Genomic DNA, 24,055 nt, shown 5'->3' on the forward strand with positions numbered 1-24,055 from the left:
CTTACATTGTATATATACCATTATTTGTATGAGTATCAAGTAGTATTAATATTCTTGATTCAGTGAAAAATTTAAGCTTACAAATATGAAACCGATTTGGCTTATATCAGAGTGTCAGAGTGGGTCATCAATGCTCTGGGTGAAGTGTTCCCCAGTGTACAGACCATAGTGCAGGGCATCTTTCTGGGCTGCAACCCAGGGCATCTGCAGACTGGAGAAGCGAGCGGCCCATTGCCCCTGAGGGTCCACTGTCACCACCCCACCCAGCCCACCTACTCTGGACTTCATGTAGGCCAGAGATAAATCACTGGCAGCCTCTACTGACTGACCTGAGAACAGAGGAGAGAAGAAATTAGATTATAAATCAGTAAAGAAGTGTCATCAAGATGTCAGTGGGCAACCAAGTCACTGCAGCAACACTGATTGAGAACTAATCACCTCTGTGAGTGGAGATTAAGGGCGTTTTCAGGCGATTTGCCTGAAGGTGGTGCTCAACACGTGATCGAGGGAAACTTGAACATAATTTAACTAGCCGAAGAGGAATAGGTTTCTGCCATGATTAAGTCCCAAGTCTGGACCCATAGTTGCTGTATAGTTCTGTAATTTTAATTTACAGACTGAACGACTTATGCTGCAGAAGTGTGCTGTTTTCCAACACTTTGGACTTGTAGTGAATAAAGAGAGAAAACCTGCACTTAACCTGTTCTATTCATAATTAGACCGATATCTTGATGTATTCATGTTTGGGTTCAGAAGCCCTGGAGATGCAAAGTCTTTCCTTCGGGATCTTGAGACTCATTCACAGAATTACTTCACTTCACTCGTCGCATTTAACTTGAGGTATAAGACTAACTGATTTGATTTTGATGTTGCAGTTGTTTGTGGCGTGAAAGACTTATAGCTATATATTGAAGTGAACCCAATTATTTTTATTTGAGTGATCGGGCCACCTGTTTCTCAGGCCTTAGTTTTTTTTTTTTTTTTTTTCTCGTTGACTCTACGATGGCTGATGAATTGTTAATTTAAACATACAATATGTAACTTTCTGCCGCTAGGGGTCTCTCAACCAAAACAATGGACGGTAAAACTGGACTTTTGGTGACGTTGGGAAGTTGCGTGGAATTATGGGAGTTTTTAGTGTTAAACACCTTTGCTGCCTGTTAGAATGCATCAGTTCACGGACGAGTTTACCCATTCAAGTTTATTCACGTTACGTTTAGTAATGTTTATACTTGTTATTGTAATAAAATAACTGCAGTTTCCCCAACATAATTACGTTTTTCTTGATTAGATTTTTATTTGTAGCTGACCAGTTAGCTAGTGAGCCAGCAAGCTAACAGTAGCCAGCAGCTAAAACACAAAATATTTCACATATCAATATCACATTTTGGATGGTTTCAACACCGGGGCGGACGGGGTTTGTTGTAACGCTAGCTAGCTAGCTACTACTACTACTAAACGAGGCTGAGAGACGGGTGTGGGTGGGGATTGCCGGGTGGATCTCCGCGACAGCGTCCAGGACGTTCGATGCCTGTTGTGCAGCAGCAGAACATCTCCCAGCTGCCCGGAATTATCTCCCCTTCACTTTTCAGTAATCTTAACTTTTCGTTTTGGTGCTTAACCCACTTTTTGTCGGGTTAATTTAGCTAACCGTAAATACAGCTAAACGTGAAGGGGGGAGAAATTCGGCACATAGCTACACCGTTAGCGCTACGGAGATGTAGCTATAGCTACCGCTATGGATGTTGCCGCTGTTGTGACTCGGTGCTGGGTCTCATATAGTCTGTTTCCCGACGTTTAATTAAACTGACGTTAGTGTCGTAATCACCAGGCACTGGAGATAAGTTCTGGCCGGGGGTTGCTGTGATGAAAGTAGCTGGCTGATAGCTGACTTGGGGCTAACGGTAACTAGCTAGCTATATGTCCCGGGGCTGTTGTCAGCTGTCATCCCGACTGAGTCTTTCTGCGCCGGGGAAGTGAGGCAGACAGACCGGGGTGTGCTACTTTGGCTAAATTAGCATTAGATTAATCTATGACCCCTTGTGTATATATGGGCTAAATGTTGTCATGTTTCCTAATACTGCAATATGTATTATATACAAACTTGATTTCAATAAGGAGTCGGTGGAGCGGGTGGGTGGGGTGGAATGAGGGAGAGCTCTAGCGAGTGTGAATGTATATGTGTTGTATTGTATTGTATTGTCCTTGTCTTATTGTCCGTTGTCTCGAGGACCCCCCCCCGAAAACGAGATGCTTCATCTCAAGGGGTTATCCTCTTAAATAAACAATTTCAATTTATCATTATAGGATTCATTGTCTAGCAGTATATTGATTACAGCAAAATTGCTGTATCATGATATTATCTGTATCATAAGCAATGTATTGTGTATTGTAATTTATCATGAGGTACCCTGTGATTCCAACTAGAGCTGAAGATCTCTGCCCGAACCCGAAGGGTTAATTAATTTCTATCATTTTACACAGGCTCGGGCCAGGCTCGGGCTTGCGCTCCAGATTGCGGGGTAAATGAGTGGTCAGGTGATGCGTTTCGATTAGCGTGTAAATGGATGCTGAGGTGAAATGGAGGCTGGCCTCTACAGGACTTTTTATTTTTGTTCCAACTTCCAAGTGGCCTATAACCTACGTTAGTTTTACATACATTTATAAATTACTCATTCTTGACGAAAGACAAAAGAGCTGTGCGTGTCCGTGCTATTCTCCGACATGCGCTCTAATCACTGCTGATAGATGGACTTTTGTACAGTTGGGCTGTAAATGGGTTCGGGCTTTTAAAAAGTTGTCAATCAACATGTACTTGTCGGGCTCTGACCGAATTCTGTCGGGCTCTGTCCTTTTTGGGACGAACTTTTAAGGCCCGATTAGGGACCGTTCTGTATTTATGGAATGGACCACCGGAGGAAAATAGGGGAGGGTCATGTGTTTTTATTCTTTGTTGATGGTAGGGTCATCCAATTTTTTTTAGTTTACAGGGGAGGGTCTCCCAATTTTTGTATTCATGAGAAGAGCAAAATTTCAAAGTGGCTTGTTGGTGCGTATTTATCCATATAGCTCCATGTAGCACCCTGTCTCGCCCCTTTGTATTCATTAGCATGATTGCCGTAGTGTTTAGTTAAAAAACATCCAAAACACCATAGCTGACCAGATGCAAGCTTTTATTTTGAAAAGCCAAAACTCACGCCGCGGATAGCACCAGCCAGCAGCCGGGAAGGCATGAGACGGGAGGTATATCCTTTCGGTCCCGGTGATTATTTGTGAAATTGTGCAAACAACTGCCTTTTCAAGGTATTTGAGAAGGAAGGAGTGGTAACATGCAAGCTCCCAAATTGACGCTCGTCTGAGAAATGGAGTTTTGGATAATGTTCAGCTTCGGCATTTCTACCTATGCTAAAATATTCAATGACTGAGGAAGCCTAGTGACAAGTCCATAGCAACCAGTGTTGAATTTCCCAGTGTACTTTGCTGAATGGTCTCAATGTTTTATTGTTTTATTTCATGTGAATACTAGTTTACTAGATGAGTAACTTAGTATTTGAAGTAACGCATGAAGTGGGCATTTAGTTTCAATGCTTATTGTGTTTCCACAACATTAGTGAGTAAATCTACTGAAATGGCCACCACACCATAACAGAGGAGTGTGATGCGTCAGATGAGAATGCAACCGTTTAGCTGTCAATGTCATGGCTGTAAAAAAAAAACAATATAAATCTGTACAACTTTGCCAAGTGTAAATCAGTACAATAAATTGTTGGGGAGGGTCATCCTTTTTCTCCCAATCATATTGGAGGGTCATCCAAAATGTACTGTTGATGAAGGCAGGGTCAGGTGTATTTTGACTAAAGGTCCCAAAACTCCTCCGGTGGCCCCTTAACTAAATAACAAAAAGTCCTCTAATTCTAACCCCTATTTTCAAGTGTACTCCAATCCAGGCTGGGGTCCCTGATGCAAAAGCCTCCTAAAACACCGCAAACTAACAACTGCCACCCACTTTGTACATATCCAACTTCAATTTTTTAGGTTTATTGCCACACTTAGTGTCAAGACATTGTGTTAATAAAGTTGTACTTCCTAGTGACCAATCAGAGAGCATGCTGCTAGGCAGACATGTATCATAACAGGAAGAGTTAACAGAGAGAAAATTGTTTGGTGTATGTAATGGAGACGTTTGCAGTGAGACAATAAAGAAAGTCAAGTTAAGAGCAAATAAACTGTATTCGCAGGCAGTATTATTTGACATGCTGTCAGAAGTGTTCTAAGACAGAACCGATGTGATGGCGAAGTTTAAACCACCGGAGAACTTCAACTTTGGAAAGCCGGGTGGAGACAGAGGTTCACACGATTCAGGTCGGCAACAAATTTAAGCTATGAAGATTGTGACGTTCAGGTTAGCACACTCATCTATGCTATTAGTCAGGTTCACTATATATTTTTGGGGGATTTGCTAAACTATACATTTCTGGAAAGGTTATTGAATAAGGAGTCAGAAAATCAATGTTTGCATTTGCCCAGATGTCTATGTAGCGGCCATATGAAATGGCCCCTGTAAAACTTTAATTTGTGATATCTTGGCTTCTGAATAAGCTGGAAAGTTGATTTTAACTGCTAAACCCACATTTGCAGGGTCAGGGAATCCAATGGTTCTAGTTACAAAGCTACAAGACTTTACCACATCAACCCATAGATGTATAAGTGCGTCAAAAATGACCCGGTGTGGTTGTTTTCTTGCAATATCATTGTAATGAGAAGTTGTTTGCATTAAATATTCCATGTTCCTCAAAAATCATGTTTTTTTAATCATCCCATTGAAATACATCCACAATATGAGTAAAAAAAACTACACATCACAAGCAATTGGTCAGATAACTGAGTTCCTTTTATTGACAAGTTTAAAATTAGCTAATGTAAAACGTGGATATTCTGGAACTATCGACATGCACATTTAGACCACAGTATGATTAAGCAACCTTTTTAATTAGACAGTTTCTATACATCATAATCATCATCGCTTTCATACATCACGGCTTGGGAATCATCGTTCTGGCACTGGCTGCTGCATGACACATGTCAGTACAGGCTAAGTCCTTAGCTCTGCAGGTGCACCTCCCGGAAGAGCAGATTTACACTTGCATTGAACCAACTCAAGGATGGCCTTTGGGGCTGGGAGGACTTCTGTGGTCACTGGTTTGAGCATGCCATCAGAGTGTTTTAAGTATCCATTTTGCAGAGGATCCAGCTGTGGATCCTGCAGAGCAATGGCTGCCTGTGCCCATACTCTTGTTTGGGCATGGACTCTCAAGATGTGCTGCTTCAGAGCTCCAAGTGTTGGAAGGAGCTTGTCACTTTCTGCCCTATGTTTGCAGAAGAGATGCCATCGCAGTTGAGGGATAGCCTAGATGTTGATCCCCTTGGGTGAGTAAGCTGCATATATAAAGGATTTCAGGGCTGACAGCATTCCTTCTGTCACATTCAATTCAATTTTATTATATATTATTATAGTATCAAATCATAACAAGAGTTATCTCGAGACACTTTACAGATAGAGTAGGTCTAGACCACACTCTATAATTTACAAAGCCCCAACAATTCCAACAATTACAGTAATTCCCTCAAGAGCAAGCAGTGCGACAGTGGCGAGAAAAAACTCCCTCTTGGGAAGAAACCTTGGACAGACCCAGGCTCTTGGTAGGCTGTGTCTGACGGTGTCTAAAGAGAAGCAGGTGGGCCAGATAGGTGGACACTGCAACTCCTCACTCCCTAACTATAAGCTTTATCAAATAGGAGAGTTTTAAGTTCATTCTTGAATGAGGTGGCAGAGTTTCTGACCCCCGATCCCAAATTTGGAGCTGGTTCCAAAGGAGAGTAGCCTGATAACTGAAGGCTCTTGTTCACATTCTACTTTTAGAGACTCTAGGTACCACAAGTAACTCTGCATTCTGGGAGCGCAGTGCTCTAGTGGGACAATAAGGTAATAGGAGCCGTTCTAGATATGATGGTGCTTGACCATTTAGAGCTTTGTAGGTCAGGAGAAGGATTTTAAAATCAATCCTGTATTTCACAGGAAGACAATGCAGAGAAGCGGCAGCTTTTCAGCATTGTTTTGAGACAGGCTATTCCTAATTTTGGCAATGTTACGAAGATGGAAATAGGCTGTTCTTGAGGTTTGTTTTAAGTGGGCATTGAAGGATATATCCTGATCAAAAATAACTCCTAAATTTCTGACAGTAGTGCTGGAGGCCAGGGCAATACCATTACAATAATGAAGTTCGGAGGTGCGTTGGTCCCATCACAATAACTTCAGTTTTGTCTGAGTTTAACATCAGGAAATTGTGGGTCATCCAGGATTTTATATCTTTAATACACACTTGAAGTTTAGCTAACTGACCACTTTCGTCTGGCTTAATTGACAGATATAATTGGGTATCGTCTCAGATGCTCTGTAAAACAATATTCTTAAAAGGTCCCATGGCATGAAAATGTCACTTTGAGGTTTTTTAACATTAATATGCATTCCCCAACCCTGCATATGGGTCCCCTAGTTACTAGAAATGGTGATAGGTGTAAACCGAGCGCCCTGGGTATCCTGCTCTGCCTTTGAGAAAAAGAAAGCTCAGATGGGCCGATCTGGAATCTTCTCCTTATGAGGTCATAAGGAGCAAGGTTACCTCCCCTTTCTCTGCTTTACTCGCCCAGAGAATTTGGCCCATCCATGAGAGAGAAAGATCATGGCTTTCAAACAAGCAAAGTGGCAGTTGGTCAAGGCCACCCCCCCTGTAATTCTGCACCAAGGCTGAATTTCGGGAAAGAGACCTCAGATACAGTATTAGGGGACCACTAAGGGTCTATATAAAAGAGACTTCAGATACAGTATTAGGGGACCACTAAGACATATATAAAAACATCCAAAGAGCACCATATCATGGGACCTTTAAGGGATGACACTTCTGATATAGCATGTCTGAGATAGAGCCATTGGCTCGAAACATCACTGCAAATAAAATCTTTCAACAGGAACTACTTTGTATGTGGATCACTCTCGGCACCCATTCTAGTAGGTTTGCAATGTCTTTGTAATCATTCCCACAAAAAATATTAAATGTTTTAATGAGTAGGGGTGGTACGGTTCATGAAAAAACATCCAAACCGTTCTGTCCCCTTGTCTCGGTTCGGAACATGTGTGTGCCGCACGGTTCGACGCATGCGCAATGTGGCCTCGTGCCCGTCAGGTGCCCCGTATGTGACCTCAGTGTGTTTCCCTTTCGCGCGAAAGAATAGGTGCGAACAAGTTACCAACAAAACGTACAGCGAAAGACAAATGCAAAACATTTCAGGCTGTCATGCCAACCTGTATACATTTTAACATCAATGTACTGTAACGTTTTTTCACTCGCTGAAGCGGCTGCAGTTTAGATCCTGTCGGGTCTCTGCAGCGGGCGGGGCTGCTCAGTTCTCCCCGCGACTGACGTGCGCGCACACATACATAAACACACACACACGGTGGATGCAGGAAAAAAACGGAGAGGAGACATACAGCAGGGCCTGACAGCTACGGTCGTTATTGTAAGTACAATGATAAGTCCAAAGAGTACTTTATCAAACCGTATGTGTGTCCCAGCCCAGGATAGGAAATTAACTAACAATGTAAACTGTTTTTATGTTTAACGTATTCTGATTTCAAAAGACAGAGCTTTAAGAGTTCCTCTCTTTTACTTTTAAAGGATACATTTTTGTAAGAGCTACACAAGAGCAGTTTGATAAATGCAAGTTATTTCAATTGATATTCTGTAATATTTCAATCTTCATGTGCAAAAAAGGCACATAAGTTCATGTAGATGGCAATACACATTCTCCTTTTTTCTTGCCAAATAAATGAAAAGCTTGTTGAAATCACGACAATGTCTTCCCTCTTGCTGTATCAAAATCTCAGCTAGCTTTCCTAAGAGATGGTCTTAATAATGTGCTTAAAGTCAAGTCAAATTCAGTTTGTGCATGATTAGGCTACATAATATAACTATATAAGTATTTAATACTGTATCCTACATAAGCTATATACCATATGCTGAAGTATATTTCTGGAGTGTTAAAGAAAAAAGAATAACAAGAACCGTACAGAACCGAAAACCGTGACCTAAAACCGTGATACGAACCGAACCTTGAGTTTTGTGAACCGTACCACCCCTATTAATGAGCGATACAAAAAAATCTTTATTTTTTGAAGAACAGCTGGAATATGAAATGATAACTTCATTACAAAAGATATTGCCAGAAAACAACCACACGGATAATTTTTTACCTCATGCATCAAAGGGTTAATATGGTGAAGTGTAACTAGCACCATTGGATTCCCTGACCCTGACTGAACAGAGTGAAAACTGACTTTGGCAAAAAGAAAAACAAAACACATTAGAGACAGACTGGTTGTGGGTATCCGTGACAAAGAACTGTCCAGACGAATGCAATTAATGTCTGACCTCACTCTAGAAAAAGCAGTGATAATGGTGAGGCAAGCGGAAGAAGTAGCACAACAGATAACGCAACAAGAGCAACAAGCACAGCTCACCGTGCAAGAAGTGAAACACAGGCACCCGATAAAGAAAGGATGGAAAAAAACGCAGATGAAAGAGGAGCGATGGACAGCACTACTCAGGGGATTTCAAGTGCCGTCGACGCAGGAAAGAAAAACACAAAATCCCAACCAAATGCCCAGTATTAGAACCGGAATGCAGAAAATGTGGGAAAGAGTAGCCTGGTTGACACCAGACCCTTCTCAGCTGTAACTGAGAGTGGGTCTGAGAAAGGTTCATTGAATTCATTTCCAGAGGGGCGTCACCAACGGACGACTCAAATGCCTCTGGGCGCATTGGATAGTCCTTCAACCAATCAAAGCAACGATCCGGGTGACGCTTTTCACATCCACAAAAAAAAAAAAAAAAAAGTGATTTTGGTTTTTGGTGTCGTCCCTCCAAACCCTACTTTCTCCTTGCAGGTGTTGCATATTGCAAACTTGTTATCTTCTGCACACGCGCTGAAGAATTCCCAAACAGCTGATATGTTGCAGGTTAATTCACGACGTTCCCGACATGTGGGAGAATAACGCGGAGACGCGCTTCACACCGCGAGCGAGTACGCGCCACACGGCGGAAAAGTTTAGAGAAAAGAAAAAGAGACTGTGCTGTGTGCGAATTGTAACTCGTATAACTTATGGTGTCAGTTAATTGTAGAGTTGACCGGCATGAAATCGGCATATGCCAGACTGACCTGCAGTTCGCTGAGCACGTGAAGCACGGCTTCGGTGGCCGTCATGTTGAATGTAAACAAAAAGCTGCTCGCCGTCGCTGCGCTATCCTCGTCGCGTAAAGCCCGCCTCAGCGGTTGTGATTGGTGTAAAGCCCGCCTTAGCAGTTGTGATTGGTGCCTCAATTTTGAGGACATTGGAAATGGATTTGAACGGGCTCTTCGCCAGACTGCCTTGCAGAGCAAATCTCAAATTTGCCGGAAGTTCGTCAGGGTTTACCCAGGCTAGGAAAAGAGGCCACTGGGAGAGAAATTGTTTTTCCAAGTTAGTGAGGGAAATCAATCACAACAAGGAAAAAGAGGAAAGCTTCTACCTAGGTGCGGTAAGTAAAACAAAGCAAAGTAGTGTGGAACAGTGGACTGAACAGATTCATATAGGACACACTTCAGTCAGATTTATCAACACAGGAGCAGATGTCACTGTAATGAACGTGAAAACATTTAGAGCTCTTAAGCCTGCAAGAAACCCGACGGACCATTACTGGAAGGTTGGTGGAGGTTTTTGGCAGATACCACTACATGAGAGCAGCATCCTCACCACCTTCATAACGCCTTTTGGCTGATACTGTTTCAAGCGGCTGCCCTTTGGAATCAACATCGCTTCAGAAATATTCCAACGCAAGATGAATGAACTGCTGGAGGGCCTGGAGGGCGTAGCCGTGTACATGGATGACATGATCGTTCATTGAAGGCATATGGCATCACATGACAGACACCTACAGGACACACTGGAGAAGATGGAGAAGGCAGGCCTTAAGCTCAACAAGGAAAAGTGTGTATACAGACAACCAGAGCTGCGATTTCTGGGCCACATAGTGGACGCCAATGGCGTAAGAGCCAATCCAGACAAAGCGAGTGCCATTAGTGAACTACAAGAGCCGCTACAACCAACTCCTCTGCCGGAGAGACCGTGGCAGAAGATAGCCACTGACATCTGAGAGTATAAAAGGAAAACAATACATAGTGATATCAGATTACTACTCACGTTACCTAGAAATCTTAAATTTGACGTCAACCACACAACAGACCAGGTTGTGAGGTCAATGAAAGTTACATTTGTGAGATTTGGCATCCCTGAACAGATAGCCAGTGACAACGGGTCCCAATACACTAGTGAGGCCTGGAGAGACTTTTGCACACAGTATGACATAGAACATACATCAAGCCCGCACAAGCCACAAGGAAAGTCCAGACAGCCAAACGCATCTTCAAGCAAGAAGATCCATTATTGGCTATAATGTGCTCCAGGGCCACAACCGCAAGCTTTACAGGAGTGAGCCCTGCAGAAATGCTCATGGGTCGCAAGATCCGGACTACACTACCGTCGCTCAAAAGGAACCTGATTCCAAAGTTGCCAGACCGAGACGTCATTCGGCACAGAGACAAGGAGGCAAAACAGGCGTTCTACTTCAATAGGAGACATGGTGTGAGGGACTTACCGCTTCTACTGCCAGGGGATCAGGTCCTGTCAAAACAGGACAAGGAAAAAGAGTGGAAAGGGCCAGCAGTGGTCATTCAAGACAGCTGCACTCTGCGCTCCTACCAGGTGAAGTCTCCAAGGGGAGGAGAGGTGAGAAGGAATAGGGGTCATCTACAACTGATACCAAGGGGAGCAGAAAAGGAGAACACAGACACTGGGCACACAGTCAAAGAGCCAACAGAAGAAACACCACAAGGACTGAGTGACAATAATAAAAAAGGTCCTACAGTAGCACCTGAAGGACTGACCGTGACCAGGTTTGGTAGAGTGTGTAAACCAGTGGTGAGGATGGAGGTGTAGTGTAAGAAATATATGGTTGAACTTAGTTCAGTTCTTGTTAGTCATAAAGGTAATGAGTTAAATGAGAAGGGAAACAGTTACTTACAATCAGCACTTACAGGATGGAAAGTTATGGTTTAGGATACTTTTGTTATATTCCTAATAGTTCTAAAGGACAGGGATAATTTGAGGGGGGGGGGGGGGATGTCAAGACATTGTGTTAATAAAGTTCTACTTCCCAGTGACCAATCAGAGAGCATGCTGCTAGGCAGACACGTATCATAACAGGAAGAGTTCAGAGAGAAAATCATTTGGTGTATGTAATGGAGACGTTTGCAGTGAGACAATAAAGTAAAGAGCAAATAAACTGTATAAGCCAGCAGTATTATTTGACACTTAGCCCAACAGTAACTGAACTACTTCACCATCTCTGCATGTGCAGAAATGTGTGTGCGTGTGTGTGTGTGTTACCTTGCTCCATGTGGAACAGGACGAGTCTGGCTAGAGTAACCCTCATGTTAGCTTCTCCGTGGCCTGTAGCGGACACTGCTCCCACCTGGTTGTCAGCATAACCTCCACACCCTGCAATGACAAATTGAGAGAAACAAAATGCATTTAGTCTTAGATTAACTTATTTTTCCAGGTACAAAGTTTTTTATTTGTAGTTTCATTGCAACACGTGGCTTTCATGCAGATGTGAAAATACAGTAAGCTAGAAATGAATCATACTGTGGTAAATGGGGGAAATATGAAAAAGTAATAGACAGTTAATTTACAGTTTATTCTTACATGTTTTTCTTTGAAAAGTGTGAGAAAAGTCACCCCACTTCTCTTTTGTCTTGGCCAAAAAAAAATCTTACTGCACACACCGCAAAGGACATAGAGACAAAGCACATTGCGTCATACTTAGGGTGACCAGATTTCCCGGAACTAAAACCGGGACACTTTGCGCGTGACCGTAGTAGTGTGTTTGTGCACGCACACGCTTTTTAACGTGAACATGTGCCAGCCCAGGTCAGACACAGACAGTAACTTCATTATTTTGATCCCAGGCTCCTCGTCTAATAAGTGTTTTTTCCTGTGAAATTAACAAAATTGCAGTAACAGCCTTCTTCAGCGAAGTGTGAGATTTGTTGTTTTTTTCCAAAAAATATTTTTTGAAGTAATTAAATGATTAAATGTAATTAAAAGGATTTATTGAAAATTTTGAGCATTAAACACTTAATTTCCTGCATTCTGGTGAATTTTTATGCACCCATTTCTACATTTTTCTGAATCAATGTATGCTGCAAATATCTTTATTTAAAAGAGAAACAGATTACAATCCAAATAAAAACATAATGGAATATATTGCAGTAAAGCTGTCAGGCATTCTGTATTGCTTTCAACTATTTATTCTACATTGGATGGACTTTTCTAATTATATCTGAGTCAGCACACATGTAGCCTATAGTAATCATTTACTCTTACCTCCTGTTTTGCTTCTTTTGTTGGGGAAGTAACCTCCTTAATGTGCATATGACAATTATTCACCTCAATGATACATTCATTTTAATTTATTAATAAACCCCTGGACTGTAATATTTCAGATGTTTGAGCAAGATTTCTGCTCTTGTACAAAACTATGCACATTCAAAATACAGTATATCTGTGTTCTAATAAAGTGATAATAGGAATAAAGTACAAGAATAAAGTCACAAGCTATATTTCAGAAAATAATCTATACCTGCACCATAGTCTGCTGTGCATTACGCGATTGCTCTGCTGATACGGTAAATCTCAGACAGACACAGAGCCCCGTTTGGGTCTCTGGTCTCTGAATGAGACAAATAGTTTAACTAGGGAAGTGGCTATACGCCACGCTACTTCGGAGGTGGAAACCCGAAACTACAGAAATACACGGAGCACAAACGCAACACATCTGCCGCAGCATGTCCACAGCTGGGCACATCCATAAACCTGAAGCTGCCCTGCATTTTACAGAGAGCGGACACTAAGAGACCCACAGGTCTGCTTCAGAGCTCCGTGTGGTTGAGTCTGAACCGTAGACTGGAAACGTCACGGGAACTTCGAACTAAATCATTAGTATTGCACTCCTAAACTTTGTGTTGATAGCATCAATGTATTAGACTGATTTGGCTACGATTCCTCCAAAAACTTCAACCGGCTTTCACAGCTTTCCTCACGGAGAGACGGTTGCTAGGTGATTGCGACAAATACAGCATGGTCAGACCCCGCACGTAGCTGCCCAGTTCTATTCGCCTCGGAAAAATAAAGTGGACAAAGTTACATTTGGGGCTACACTCAAAACATTCGGGGCTGAATACACGGCAAAAATCGGCTGACGCCGCTCCTGGTGTAAACCGGGACATTTTAGCGTCCCGACAGGCTTTTGTCGGGACTCGGGACAAGCAATATAAAAAAATCGGGACTGTCCCGGTCAAACCGGGACGTCTGGTCACCCTAGTCATACTCTGAAAGCCAAGCCCAACAACATAATATCATCAAGAAAAAAAGTGGATACAGACGTGAGGAATCAGCAGGAAGAATGGGAAGACTGTGGGATCCTGTCCGACACTAAGCTAACGATACGCCCAACGTTGTGTGTGCAGCAAGCATTTTGTTACCAAGTCAAATATCCAAATGTCAGTTTTAGGCTAACTATATATCTGAGCTGCAACTTGTGTTATAGTAAAATGTGGATAAATCTGAAAGCTACAGTATTATTTTTGTAATGACAACTGCTTTAGCTTGCCAGCACATAAACATTAGCTTACTTGTTCTCTCTGGTAGACATAGGTTACTTTGACATGCTTAAATCTCATGTTTTTAGCTAGCTACAGGACAGAGGACAAGTTAGCTGTTGGTAAGCTAATGTTAGTGTCACAGGATGAAAGTGTGTTTTAATTGCTTTTGAACTTGTTCTGTGCTTTTATGCACGCTTTTGTGTTGCGTTTTTTTTTTAAATCTTGCATGGTTGCAAGTTACAATTTTTACCCTTGTTGACTAATTATACCCAGATTGCCTCCACCTGAACTCGTTTAATGCACATAGTTTTAACTTATGAGTGGTAGGGGCTTGTCAGAGCCAGCCTATATTGTAGTTGGGAGGAGGGATCCAACAAATAATATAAGATGGCCACAGGTGAGCATGAGGAGGGAGAAGGAAAAAGCAGGAGGACAGAGAGAGTTGGATGGTGTGAGACAGAGAAAGAGGACGATGAACCTGCTGGCTTTTCTGTCTCCTTGACAAATTTTATCTTGACTTGGCATTTCCTGGTTCTCTCCTGCTCTAAGACTTCAGCGAGCAAAACCAGTACTTATTCCCCACCTGTGCAGATTCACAGGGGTTGGAAAGGTGTAGTAGACGGCCCTCACAGGAAGGACATCTGGAAAAGCTCCAGCCTCCATAGTCTGGGGAGCAGGCTATGTTGGTACAGCCATGCCTTAAACTTCTCTATTTGTCCGGACTTCGATGTTCTTCAGCCAACCCTCCACTTGTTTCTCAGTGCTGTAGACACTTACGGTCACTCAGTGACTCCTCATACTACTTTCCCCAGATACGTGATGGGATTGTCCTTGATTGATAGGATGATATTGATGTATGAGCAGTGATGTTGCCTTTCCTAATAATTATTTTCCTTGATTTCCTCCTTGCCTGCACATGGGATGATGTTGTGATTGTTAAGTCATCCATGAATCCCCAGTTGTTGGACCGACGCTCACAGAGACAGTGGACCCACACTGCACGACTCCGGTAAGTAGAATCCAAAAGTCTTATTTGGAGCAAAAAAAACTCACGGGCAAAAGTATCAATATCAACAGGCAAGGGGAAGTCCAAAAACTGGATCAACAGTTCAAAAACTACTACTATGGTACAAAAACACATGGAATAAGAAAAACAGGAACATAAGGAATACAGGGAAATACTCAAAAGCTGACACAATGGAACAGATGATATTGTACTGAGGTAAGTGACAAATAGGCTTATATACAAAAAGACAGGGGAGACAAGAGTGAGATGCAACACATTAGGGCGGTGAGAGGTAATCACACAGGTGGGAAAGCAGACAAAGACCACAAAGTAAATAGAACCTTTAATGAGACAAGAGTGTGATTATCAAAATAAAACAGGAAGTGGAAAACCAGACAGAAAACAAAAAGGAACTCAAAACAAACTTGACACAGGAGCAGGACATGACAGAGTCCATTACTGGACCTCTGGTTACCTTTTCCGCTGCTGTAATAAGGTTCATGCCAATGACTAACAGGATGGGGGAAGACTGCACATCTGGTGATGGTTTCCCTGATATGGTCAGAGCTGTTCTAATTAGTTAATGGGGGATGGATCCATAGGCAATGACCATGTCCAGCCAGACTGTCAGGTTGCTCTTCTTTGACCTGGCTTCATGTATCATCTGGCTTAGGACTCCTGTATGTTCCAGGCATCCTGTGAAACCTTTTGGATAGAGGTGTTCACATATCCAGTAATGAATTAACAAATGTTTTAACCCCTCTTAAATTAGTGTGTCTGTCTTGTTGATTGCTGAAGCGTTGCTCCCCACCCAAGCAGACCAAACAAACTAATTATCCTTACGCAGACAAAAAATGTGTCAGCAGTGTTGTACAGTATGTTCATAGTCAACTATCAACCAAGCAGGATTTTTATACTAATTAACCACACATGGCGAACTTCAAGGTCGACCAGACTGGTGAAGACAAAGAACAATGAGTCAATCTTAAAAAAAAAAAAAAAAAAAAAAAACCCCTTCCTATGTTATGATTGACTATGATGTTAATTGTTCTTTGTCTCTCTCTCAAAGGCATATCATTCCCAACTATATGTGTGAGGACTGACCTATGCAGGGTGTGTCGCCAACCCGTCCCTCCATCTTGTTCAGGACCCCACCAGTGGAGGTCGCACAGGCTACGTTGCCCTCATTATCAACTGCCACTGCTCCAACTGTGCCCATCTTCCACCTACACAACAAAACATACAGGAACAGCAGAATTAGGTTTTCATTTGAAAATACCTAGGTATAAAATCAGTTTTATACAGAAACTTGGTTACCAAGTTATAACCTGCTTAAACCAGGTTTGTAGTTTACTCTTTTGTGGAGAATGCAGCTGTAGTCAGCTGGGAGTTACAGCAATCACAAGGAATTCCAATGATGACCCAGAGTCACAGCAAAACAACCTGTGCAAACATCCAGAGAAGCTCTTCAAACTTTTGCTGCATAATCCAAATTGCCATTGAGATTTGAGTGCTCAGTATGTTCGTGACTTCAATACTTCAGGAGGTTCTGAGATAAAAAAAAAAAAAAAAAAAAAAAAAAAAAAAAAGCTTTTTCATTCAACACCAAATTCCAATACCTTACATTACGCACAATACCTTCCACAAACCCAGAAATGGAAAACCTGCCATCATTGAGGATGTTTCAGTCACTTAAATGTGTCTGAGGAGACGAGGAGATAGGAGACTTCAAGAGGGGTTTCGAGCAAGGAACCCCAGGTGTATCCTATGAGTTTTTTACGAGACTGCAACACTTTAGTCACAATTTGTTTACTGATTGGTCAGCTGGTCCGATGAGGTTTGTGCAGTCTCCTCAAAATGATAGACAGTATGGATCCACAAAAGATAAGTGGATAATGAAGCAGGACCGGATTGAAACGTTTTTTGGACATTGCCATGTTTCTGAGTCACCACTCTTGACTCATTTGTAACTGCTGTAAATCCAAACCAGTCCATCAACAAAGCTGCTCACAGAATGCAAATGTTATGACTCACATTTGGCACTCCGCAGGGTTGGCAGCAAGGTCCTTTTCCCAGCACATTCGGGAGTACTCAGTGATGAGGGACTCTGGAGGTACCTCAGGGACCCCTATGGACCGGGCGAACTGATTGGCCCCCTCTGCTGTGAGAAGGGTATGACTCGTCTGAAAGAGAGCTTGAAGTTCACATCTAAAAACCAATCTATAACTACAACAAAACCTACTTGAACGTGGAAAGCAGTGTTTATTTTTTTATTTATTTTTTTAAATCAAATAGTTTGTTGTTTATGTTATACAAAATACAGCTTGATACATTTGAACAAAATCCCATACCACAAGTAACCCTAACCTATTGCACCATTACAAATTTACTGTCAGTTTGTCAGGAAAGATTAGGCTTTAGAGACAACATCCAACAAGAAACACAGCAACAGAATCCAATGAACCGACAAGAGACAAAGACAGAACAGAGACTAAATAGACCAGGTAACAAGGACTAACAAGGGACAGGTGACACTAGGCTGGGTAAACAGGTGAAACACATAAGACAATCACAAGGGCAGGAAACTAAAGACAGGAAGTAAAACTAGACAAGACAAGGGAGAAAACAGATTTCAAAATAAAACAGGAAACAGAACATAACAGAAACCCACAATCATGACATTTACAATATAACATATCAAAACAGGAGTTCATTGGTAAGTGTGATTTTTAAATGTAGAAATGTTGATGGCACAGCCTCTTGTAGAATGTTCTAGGGTCAGATGATACAGAAGATCTCTAATCCATAAATTGAAATTTATTGATTGAACATTGGAAGTGGGCTTCTTTCTTTCCATTTAGCCAGGAATGTAGCAAAGGCTTTCATGCACCGAAAATACTGCTATTACAGCAAGACGGTCTATGGATATTTCTAGCATATCCAAAAATAATTTGAATGTAGATTGCCAAAAATCTGTTCATTTTGGGTAGAGCCAAAACATGCGCGATTGGTTCTTATGACACATTTCCTAATTCCCAACTTTATGCATTAACCATCCCATATTTAAATGTACGTACCTTGTCCATAACCAGTCTTGCTAGCTGGATAGGGTTGGTTATGTTGCGTACAGCAGACACGGCACCACTACCCAGTGTTTTCCCATCCATCACAATGGCATCCATCTCCACCTCTCCTTTAATGTTCAGCACAGACCCACACCCTGAAACATGAGAAATTATTTGATAGTCTTGCCTTTGGGTACAAAGAAACTTTTGTGTACAGAGGTGACATTTGGCCTATTTGTGGAGCTACAGGACAACTCATGCTGCAATCATGGGGGGAGTGGCCCTTTAGATGGCTGTAAAGAGAGTCACGTGTAAAGGAAAGGCCTTCCTTATAGTACTACAGTGAACGAGAAAACACATTCAAGTGTTGATATTTACATGTTAAAGATAACCCTTCACAGCCCCCCATTGTTTTACCCAAGTTGGTGCCCATGGATGGCCACTTGTGTGTACAAGTGTGAAGTTTTGTCTGATGATGGTGTTAGTTCATGGATGGACATTTAGAGACCAACATAAACAAACACACCTCAGAACACAACTTATAGCCATGAACAAGCAAGTTATAGTGTAATGCACTGTCCACTATATTTTCATTTAATTTGGGAGCATTAACAAACATGATAGCTTAAACCAAGACCAAGTTGTTATGGTTGTACAATCATGTTCCGTGTGCAAAGATTCATCCACACACAAAACCCAAATACATTTATGACATGTAAGACTATCATCTAAACTTTTAACAAAGCAAGCAGTACATTAATGGCTGTCTAAAAGTAACCAATAACCACATAAATCAGCATGCAGAAAACCACAGCTTATATCCGACTATTATGAGAGAGCCACATACCCACAATTTAAAATGAATTGTTATAATACATAAAAAAATACCAAAATATAGTAAGAGATGTGTTAGGAAACATTAAGGAACATTTTAAATATTTAAGTCATTAGATAGAACAATACTACATGTACTATTACAAAAATGTACAAATACATAACACATAGGGGTGTCACAATTCTCCAAATCAAATTGGATTTCCATTTCGAAGGTCACAATTTGAATTAAATTGACAGCAATGCCACAATAAGAGACCCTAGAAAAATGTACTTTTCAACAACAAGTCTCAGGTTTTTTATCGAGGCCCAATTGAATGCACAATTAGTTTAACCAGGTGTACCTGAATGCACCATGGAGTCCCGTCAGAGTCCACTTGCTTTACCTTTGTTGTTTAACATCAGTGGTTCCTAACCTTTTGGATTAGAAGTACCCCCACAGCCCTCACATACCCATTAATTAATTACCAATCCGTTACAAATAACATAACTATTCATTATATAAAAGCAGGGACTCTCCAAATCCAGGATTCGGCCAAATATTGGGCTTTTTGGGTTGTTTGCACTACGCGCGCTACACTGGTCGACGTCATGGTGCCGACGTTGATTACGAGAAGGTGTTTACGTAGGTGGACCGTTCAATACAGTAGGCTATGAGAAAGTGAAAATGGAATTTGTAATCAAAAAAAAAAAGTGTTTGGCAGTACTTTCAGTCAAAAGAAGGCAATTCAAGTCAAGCTACATGTTTAATTTGCAATGCCGATTTGTCTCGTGGTGGCAAGGACCCTAAACAATACAAAACAACGGCACCGTTAAAACATTTACGTATGAAACATCCGAAAGAATACGAGTTGTGCATGAAGGAATCTACAGACAGCAGCCAAAATGCAGCAACTTCAGGTACGGCAAAGGAAGGACTGTCACAGCTTTGCTAGCCCTACACCAAACAAACAGTGATACCTGTGTTAATGGACTGAGGATGAGAGTAGTATTCGGTATTTGGTTTTGGATTTGGCAGAATCTTAACCAGTGGATTCGGTATTCGGCCGAACCCCAAAAATCTGGATTAGTTGCATCCCTGTATAAAAGTGAATATTGTTAATTATTTCATACAATTCAACTGTCAATTTTAAGGTTGGTTTGGTCAGCAATCATACTCCTTCTTGAAGTGAAGCTGAATGTTTCAAATGTTCATCCATTACTTTTAACTATTTAAACTTTTAGCTATTTTAAACATTACTTTTAGCTAATCATTTGAACTGTTTAATCATTACTTTTAGCTAGTTATTTTTACCATTTATTCACTCATCATTTTTAGCAAACGTGTGCTGGTTTGCTAACTAGTTTTTTCGCACTCTTACATAACTGCAACATGTAGTTAGAGAAGTTACAGTTGACTTAGTCCCGCATTGCTAGACCTATCTCCACAGTACTGTGGAGTAAGGTCTGGCTCCACCACAGATATATTCTGGAATTGGAGAAAAAAAAAAACCCGCTCTGGGTTGTTTGCATTTCTTGCCTTGTTGTACAATTCAACTTCTCTTTAAAACTTGCCATTTTGAGTGTGTAGGTTGCTAGCTCAAAGTTTGTTGTTGTTTCCCGATGCAAGGGATTTTGAGACTGCATCGGAAGAGGGTGAGGGACATTGATGTCAGGGAATAATCGTGGAAATGTACTTCTGTTGATCCAGACTACAGTTTACTTAATGTGGATATATTCCTTCAATCAAATACTAATTTATATTTTTTTGTAATTGAGTTACTCTACAATCTTTCCTCGTACCCTCTGGCAACTGCAGAAGTACCCCCTGGGGTAAAAGTACCCCTGGTTGGGAATCACTGGTTTACATAACTCACTTACTGGGAAGTAACAATGGGCCTCATTCACCAATATCTTCCTAAGTTTTCTCTTAAATATGTTCTTAAGAAGGTTCCTAAGAAAAGTCTACGTCGGATTCGTGACGTGTTCTTAAACAGCAGATTTGTTCGCACCTGTGTTATTAGGATTGATGAATCCCACGTCTTCGTAACTGAAATGTAGTGGAGTAGAAAGTAGAATTAAATAAAATGCAGTAAGCAATCATTTAGAGCAAATTGTCATCACTCAAATGTGCGTAAGAGTGCTTTTCAGTGTTCGTAGATTTTGTTCTTAGCTAAGAACAAATCCAAGTTAAGAAAACATTAGTGAATGCCAGAATCTTCGTAAAAAGTTCGTAAGAAGGGTTTAAGAACACATTTCTTCGTAAGAACGGTTGGTGAATGAGGCCCAATGTTGCCACAATGGGGACTGCAGGAAGGCAGAAGGATTTTCCAGTTCTTTTGTTTCTCAGTCATCTCTGACTGGCAGTGGCCATGGTGTCTGGAAACGTCAAGCTGCAGGCTACTGCCAAGCTAACGTTACCCTGTGTCTTTAGCTAAATGCTACTAGCCAGACGCCTAAGCTACACTGTGTCTGTTGTCTTATCTGTTCTTTGGTCAAGCGCAAGTAGGTGGGGTTGGCCGATCCCGCTTCTGATTTCGATAGTCGAAATCGAAAGCTCATTGCGATCAATTTTCGTGACACCCCTGATACCACATAATGTGCAAAACATGCAGATTTGGATATGTGCATTACTAAATGTACACCTTGTCAAAAGTCCAGTTGGAAGAACAATGCAGTATATATAAAAAAAAATGACTTTATGCTGCATATGTTGAATGACAAAGAGTAGTGTCCGTTTTTACATTACCTGCACTGAAGAAAGGGTTATTCTCCAGCTGGGTCACAGCCTCTACCACAGCATCCATGCTGCTGCCCCCTCCCTGGAGGATGGTGTACCCTGCTCGGGCTGCTGAGCGCACCCCTGAAACAGACTTTCCTGTCCGCCCCTTTGGGATATCACTCGCCCCTCCATGGACCACCACTACTGGAAGCATGTCAATCACCTGAAAAGGAAATGTGGAGAGATAAGCTGTAACACAGGATGTAGAAACTTGTGTAAAGGAGCTACATGTAAAATAAAGGTCAATTTCCTGCATTACTGCCTCTGTTTTGCTCAACTGTAAGTTTTCCAAATAAAAATAAATAAAAGTCTGGAAAATCTTTTAGTGTAGAAAATTGACAACATTTTCATTGTTTGGACTATAAGATGGACCATCTTGTCTGGTGGCTTGTATGGACCATAGACTGTATAAAACAGATGTGGACTATCAAGAAAAATGTCATAATTTCTAAATGTCTTTTAACATGCTAGTACAACGCCCGTTGAAAATGTGCCTGTTTGGTAAGGGCCGATTGCTTGGCCTGTGGTATTGCTGCTTGTAGAATTCTTCAAAACCAAATTGTAACACCAAACAACTAAATATGTAACTCCACTGTATAGCCCAGTACTGACTTACAGTTTAGGCTACGTCTACATCCAAGGAAGACATTGTACTACTATATTTTACCTGAGAACCTGGCAGAAAATGTGGAGTAATCAGACATTAGCCTCATGGCAGTGTGCTACCCAACTGGCCCTATATGAGAGCTAATCAGCACCTGTGGGAGCAACCATCTGACAACGTTTTTGTTCCCTTTTTTGACCTTTGGAATGAGCGAAAGACTCAGAATGACTCCACAGTTTTCCTTTTTGTTTTCATGTTTATTTTTCCTTAACACTCAAACTTCAATGTGATGTGTGATTTTGTCTTTCCGACAGAATAAATGAACTGTCCTTACCAGACGGCGTACAAGCAGTAAATATAAGGATGTAACAAAAATCAACTTCAACTCAATCACGTTCTGTTCTGTTAGGGATGGCTGAAGTGAAACTGACGTTCCGAAGCTTTTTTCGAGATCCCGAAGCGCAGATGTTTCGAAACACTGATTCAAAGCGTGATTCAAAACACCCATGTCACGTGACTACGGCTAAATGAAACATCGGAGTGTTTCACAAGTGTTTCAACAGGTGGCATGAATCAGCGTTTGATTGACAGGGTCGGGAACACACAATCGCACATCAGTATAAAAGTGAAGTCAACGCATCTTGACCTCGTGGGTTTTTGTGAGAGGAGTTTGATTTTGAGATAGCGGATTTTTGGTGATATAGTGACATTCATAGTGCGAGTTGTTTAGTTATATTTAGGCTTACATTTAAATTTACACATTGACTGATAGGCTAGAGACAGACAGAGTATACATAGTGACACATTAACATATTGATAGGTAGATACATATATAGATACACAGATAGATAGATGTATAGATAGAGATATATAGATGTATAGATAGATAATTAGGATTGAAATATAATAAACTGTTGGGACATTCATATTTTTGAATAAAAATCTATAAAGAATTGAGACATTGTGGCTTGATTTCTTTTATTAATATTCTTTTGTCATGACCAAAATAACATTATGCACAGTGAGGAGCCTACAGGTTACAAGCTTCACATATTAGAAAAATACAATAATAAAAAATGGCTCATTGTCAAGGTTGTTTTAGATCAACACCTGCAAGTGACCACTAGGTGTCATCGTTGAGACAGGTGTCGGATTGTTTCGAAGCCTCGACACAATATGGCACATTTGCTTCAACGGTTTCATTGTTTCACGAAGCCTCGATCTGCCCACCACTATGTTCTGTTTCGTGCGTGAAATAGCGGTCAAAAACCGCATGGCTACAAACCAAAAGGCAACTAACTGAATGACAGCTCCTGGCTTTTATACACCAGCTGAACCAATCACTACCTCAATCAGCTGATTGTCAAAAGGCTGTGACGATATGCCACGCATCAAGATCAATTAACGCAAATGATCAATTTACGTCAAGCCTAGTTTACTGCGATTGTCACTGCATTTATGCACTATTTATCCCAAAAAAAAAATGATTTTGGATTTGATTTGCAGGGGTACTTTGACGACGGTATTAGGTATTAGTGTTGTAAGTCAGCAGTAGACTTCATTAACCCGACCCAGGGTGAGTCTGATGAAAACTGCTGTGTCTGCCCGGTTCAGCTGTTGTAAAGCGTTCTGCATGTGGCGTCTGCGTCGTGTGACGTGCAGGTTACCTTCCCCCCAAACACGGACACACATACAGATACTACGTTTCGCTTTATTAGATAGATGAAACCTCTCAGGTCAGTCTGCTAACTGTTCAACTTATCTCGTGTTTCTGGCTGTATTAAAGGGGTAACTGAAGGGTGGAGTAACCATTTTGCATGGGTGTTTTGTGTAAGTTTGGGGCAACTTAGTTTGCTGTGTGTAGTTAAATGTAGTATTGTTTTAGTGGGGGTTTTTCCCCACTAAAACAAATTTATTTAATTTGGCTTGGTTATAATTTATTTCGGTGCTCAACTCTCCATCCGTATCCC

The 24,055-nt window shown here is 41.4% G+C and overlaps 1 protein-coding gene and 1 long non-coding RNA gene across 7 annotated transcripts; one reads left to right on the forward strand and one right to left on the reverse strand.

Annotated features, from left to right (window-relative positions):
• LOC114572457 (isoaspartyl peptidase/L-asparaginase) lies at positions 1–22,645 on the reverse strand. 6 transcript variants are annotated; one of them, XM_028604106.1, is made up of 7 exons: positions 22,420–22,645; positions 21,449–21,644; positions 17,899–18,041; positions 16,856–17,004; positions 15,926–16,047; positions 11,540–11,650; positions 1–329 (listed from the first exon to the last, which is right to left on the reverse strand). In XM_028604106.1, exons 1-7 carry the CDS (start codon positions 22,591–22,593, stop codon positions 115–117), a joined length of 1,110 nt encoding a protein of 369 aa, XP_028459907.1. In that variant the 5' UTR covers positions 22,594–22,645; the 3' UTR covers positions 1–114. The 6 variants fall into 6 exon arrangements, 5 of the variants coding, with proteins under 5 accessions (XP_028459907.1, XP_028459910.1, XP_028459908.1 ...); XM_028604109.1 differs by lacking the exon at positions 22,420–22,645 and adding an exon at positions 22,149–22,183; XM_028604107.1 differs by lacking the exon at positions 1–329 and adding an exon at positions 4,905–5,366.
• Positions 7,253–16,082, forward strand: LOC114572458 (uncharacterized). Its single transcript, XR_003694774.1, has 3 exons — positions 7,253–7,575; positions 14,757–14,824; positions 15,891–16,082. It is a non-coding gene; the product is annotated as an uncharacterized LOC114572458 (long non-coding RNA).
• Positions 22,646–24,055: the final 1,410 nt, after the last annotated feature.

This window comes from Perca flavescens, chromosome 17 (assembly GCF_004354835.1).
Source record: "Perca flavescens isolate YP-PL-M2 chromosome 17, PFLA_1.0, whole genome shotgun sequence".
In the NCBI taxonomy this organism is placed as follows: domain Eukaryota; kingdom Metazoa; phylum Chordata; class Actinopteri; order Perciformes; family Percidae; genus Perca; species Perca flavescens.

What these genes read in the sequence shown, in the direction of transcription:
- LOC114572457 (XM_028604106.1), bottom strand. Translation starts at nt 22,593, where the DNA reads ATGGGTGTTTTGAATCACGCTTTGAATCAGTGTTTCGAAACATCTGCG. An exon ending in AACCCTGCGGAGTGCCAAAT is followed by an intron (nt 16,048 to 16,855) that starts GTGAGTCATAAC and finishes TTTGTTGTGTAG; the next exon opens with GTGGAAGATGGGCACAGTTG. An exon ending in TGGCGACACACCCTGCATAG is followed by an intron (nt 11,651 to 15,925) that starts GTCAGTCCTCAC and finishes TTGTCATTGCAG; the next exon opens with GGTGTGGAGGTTATGCTGAC.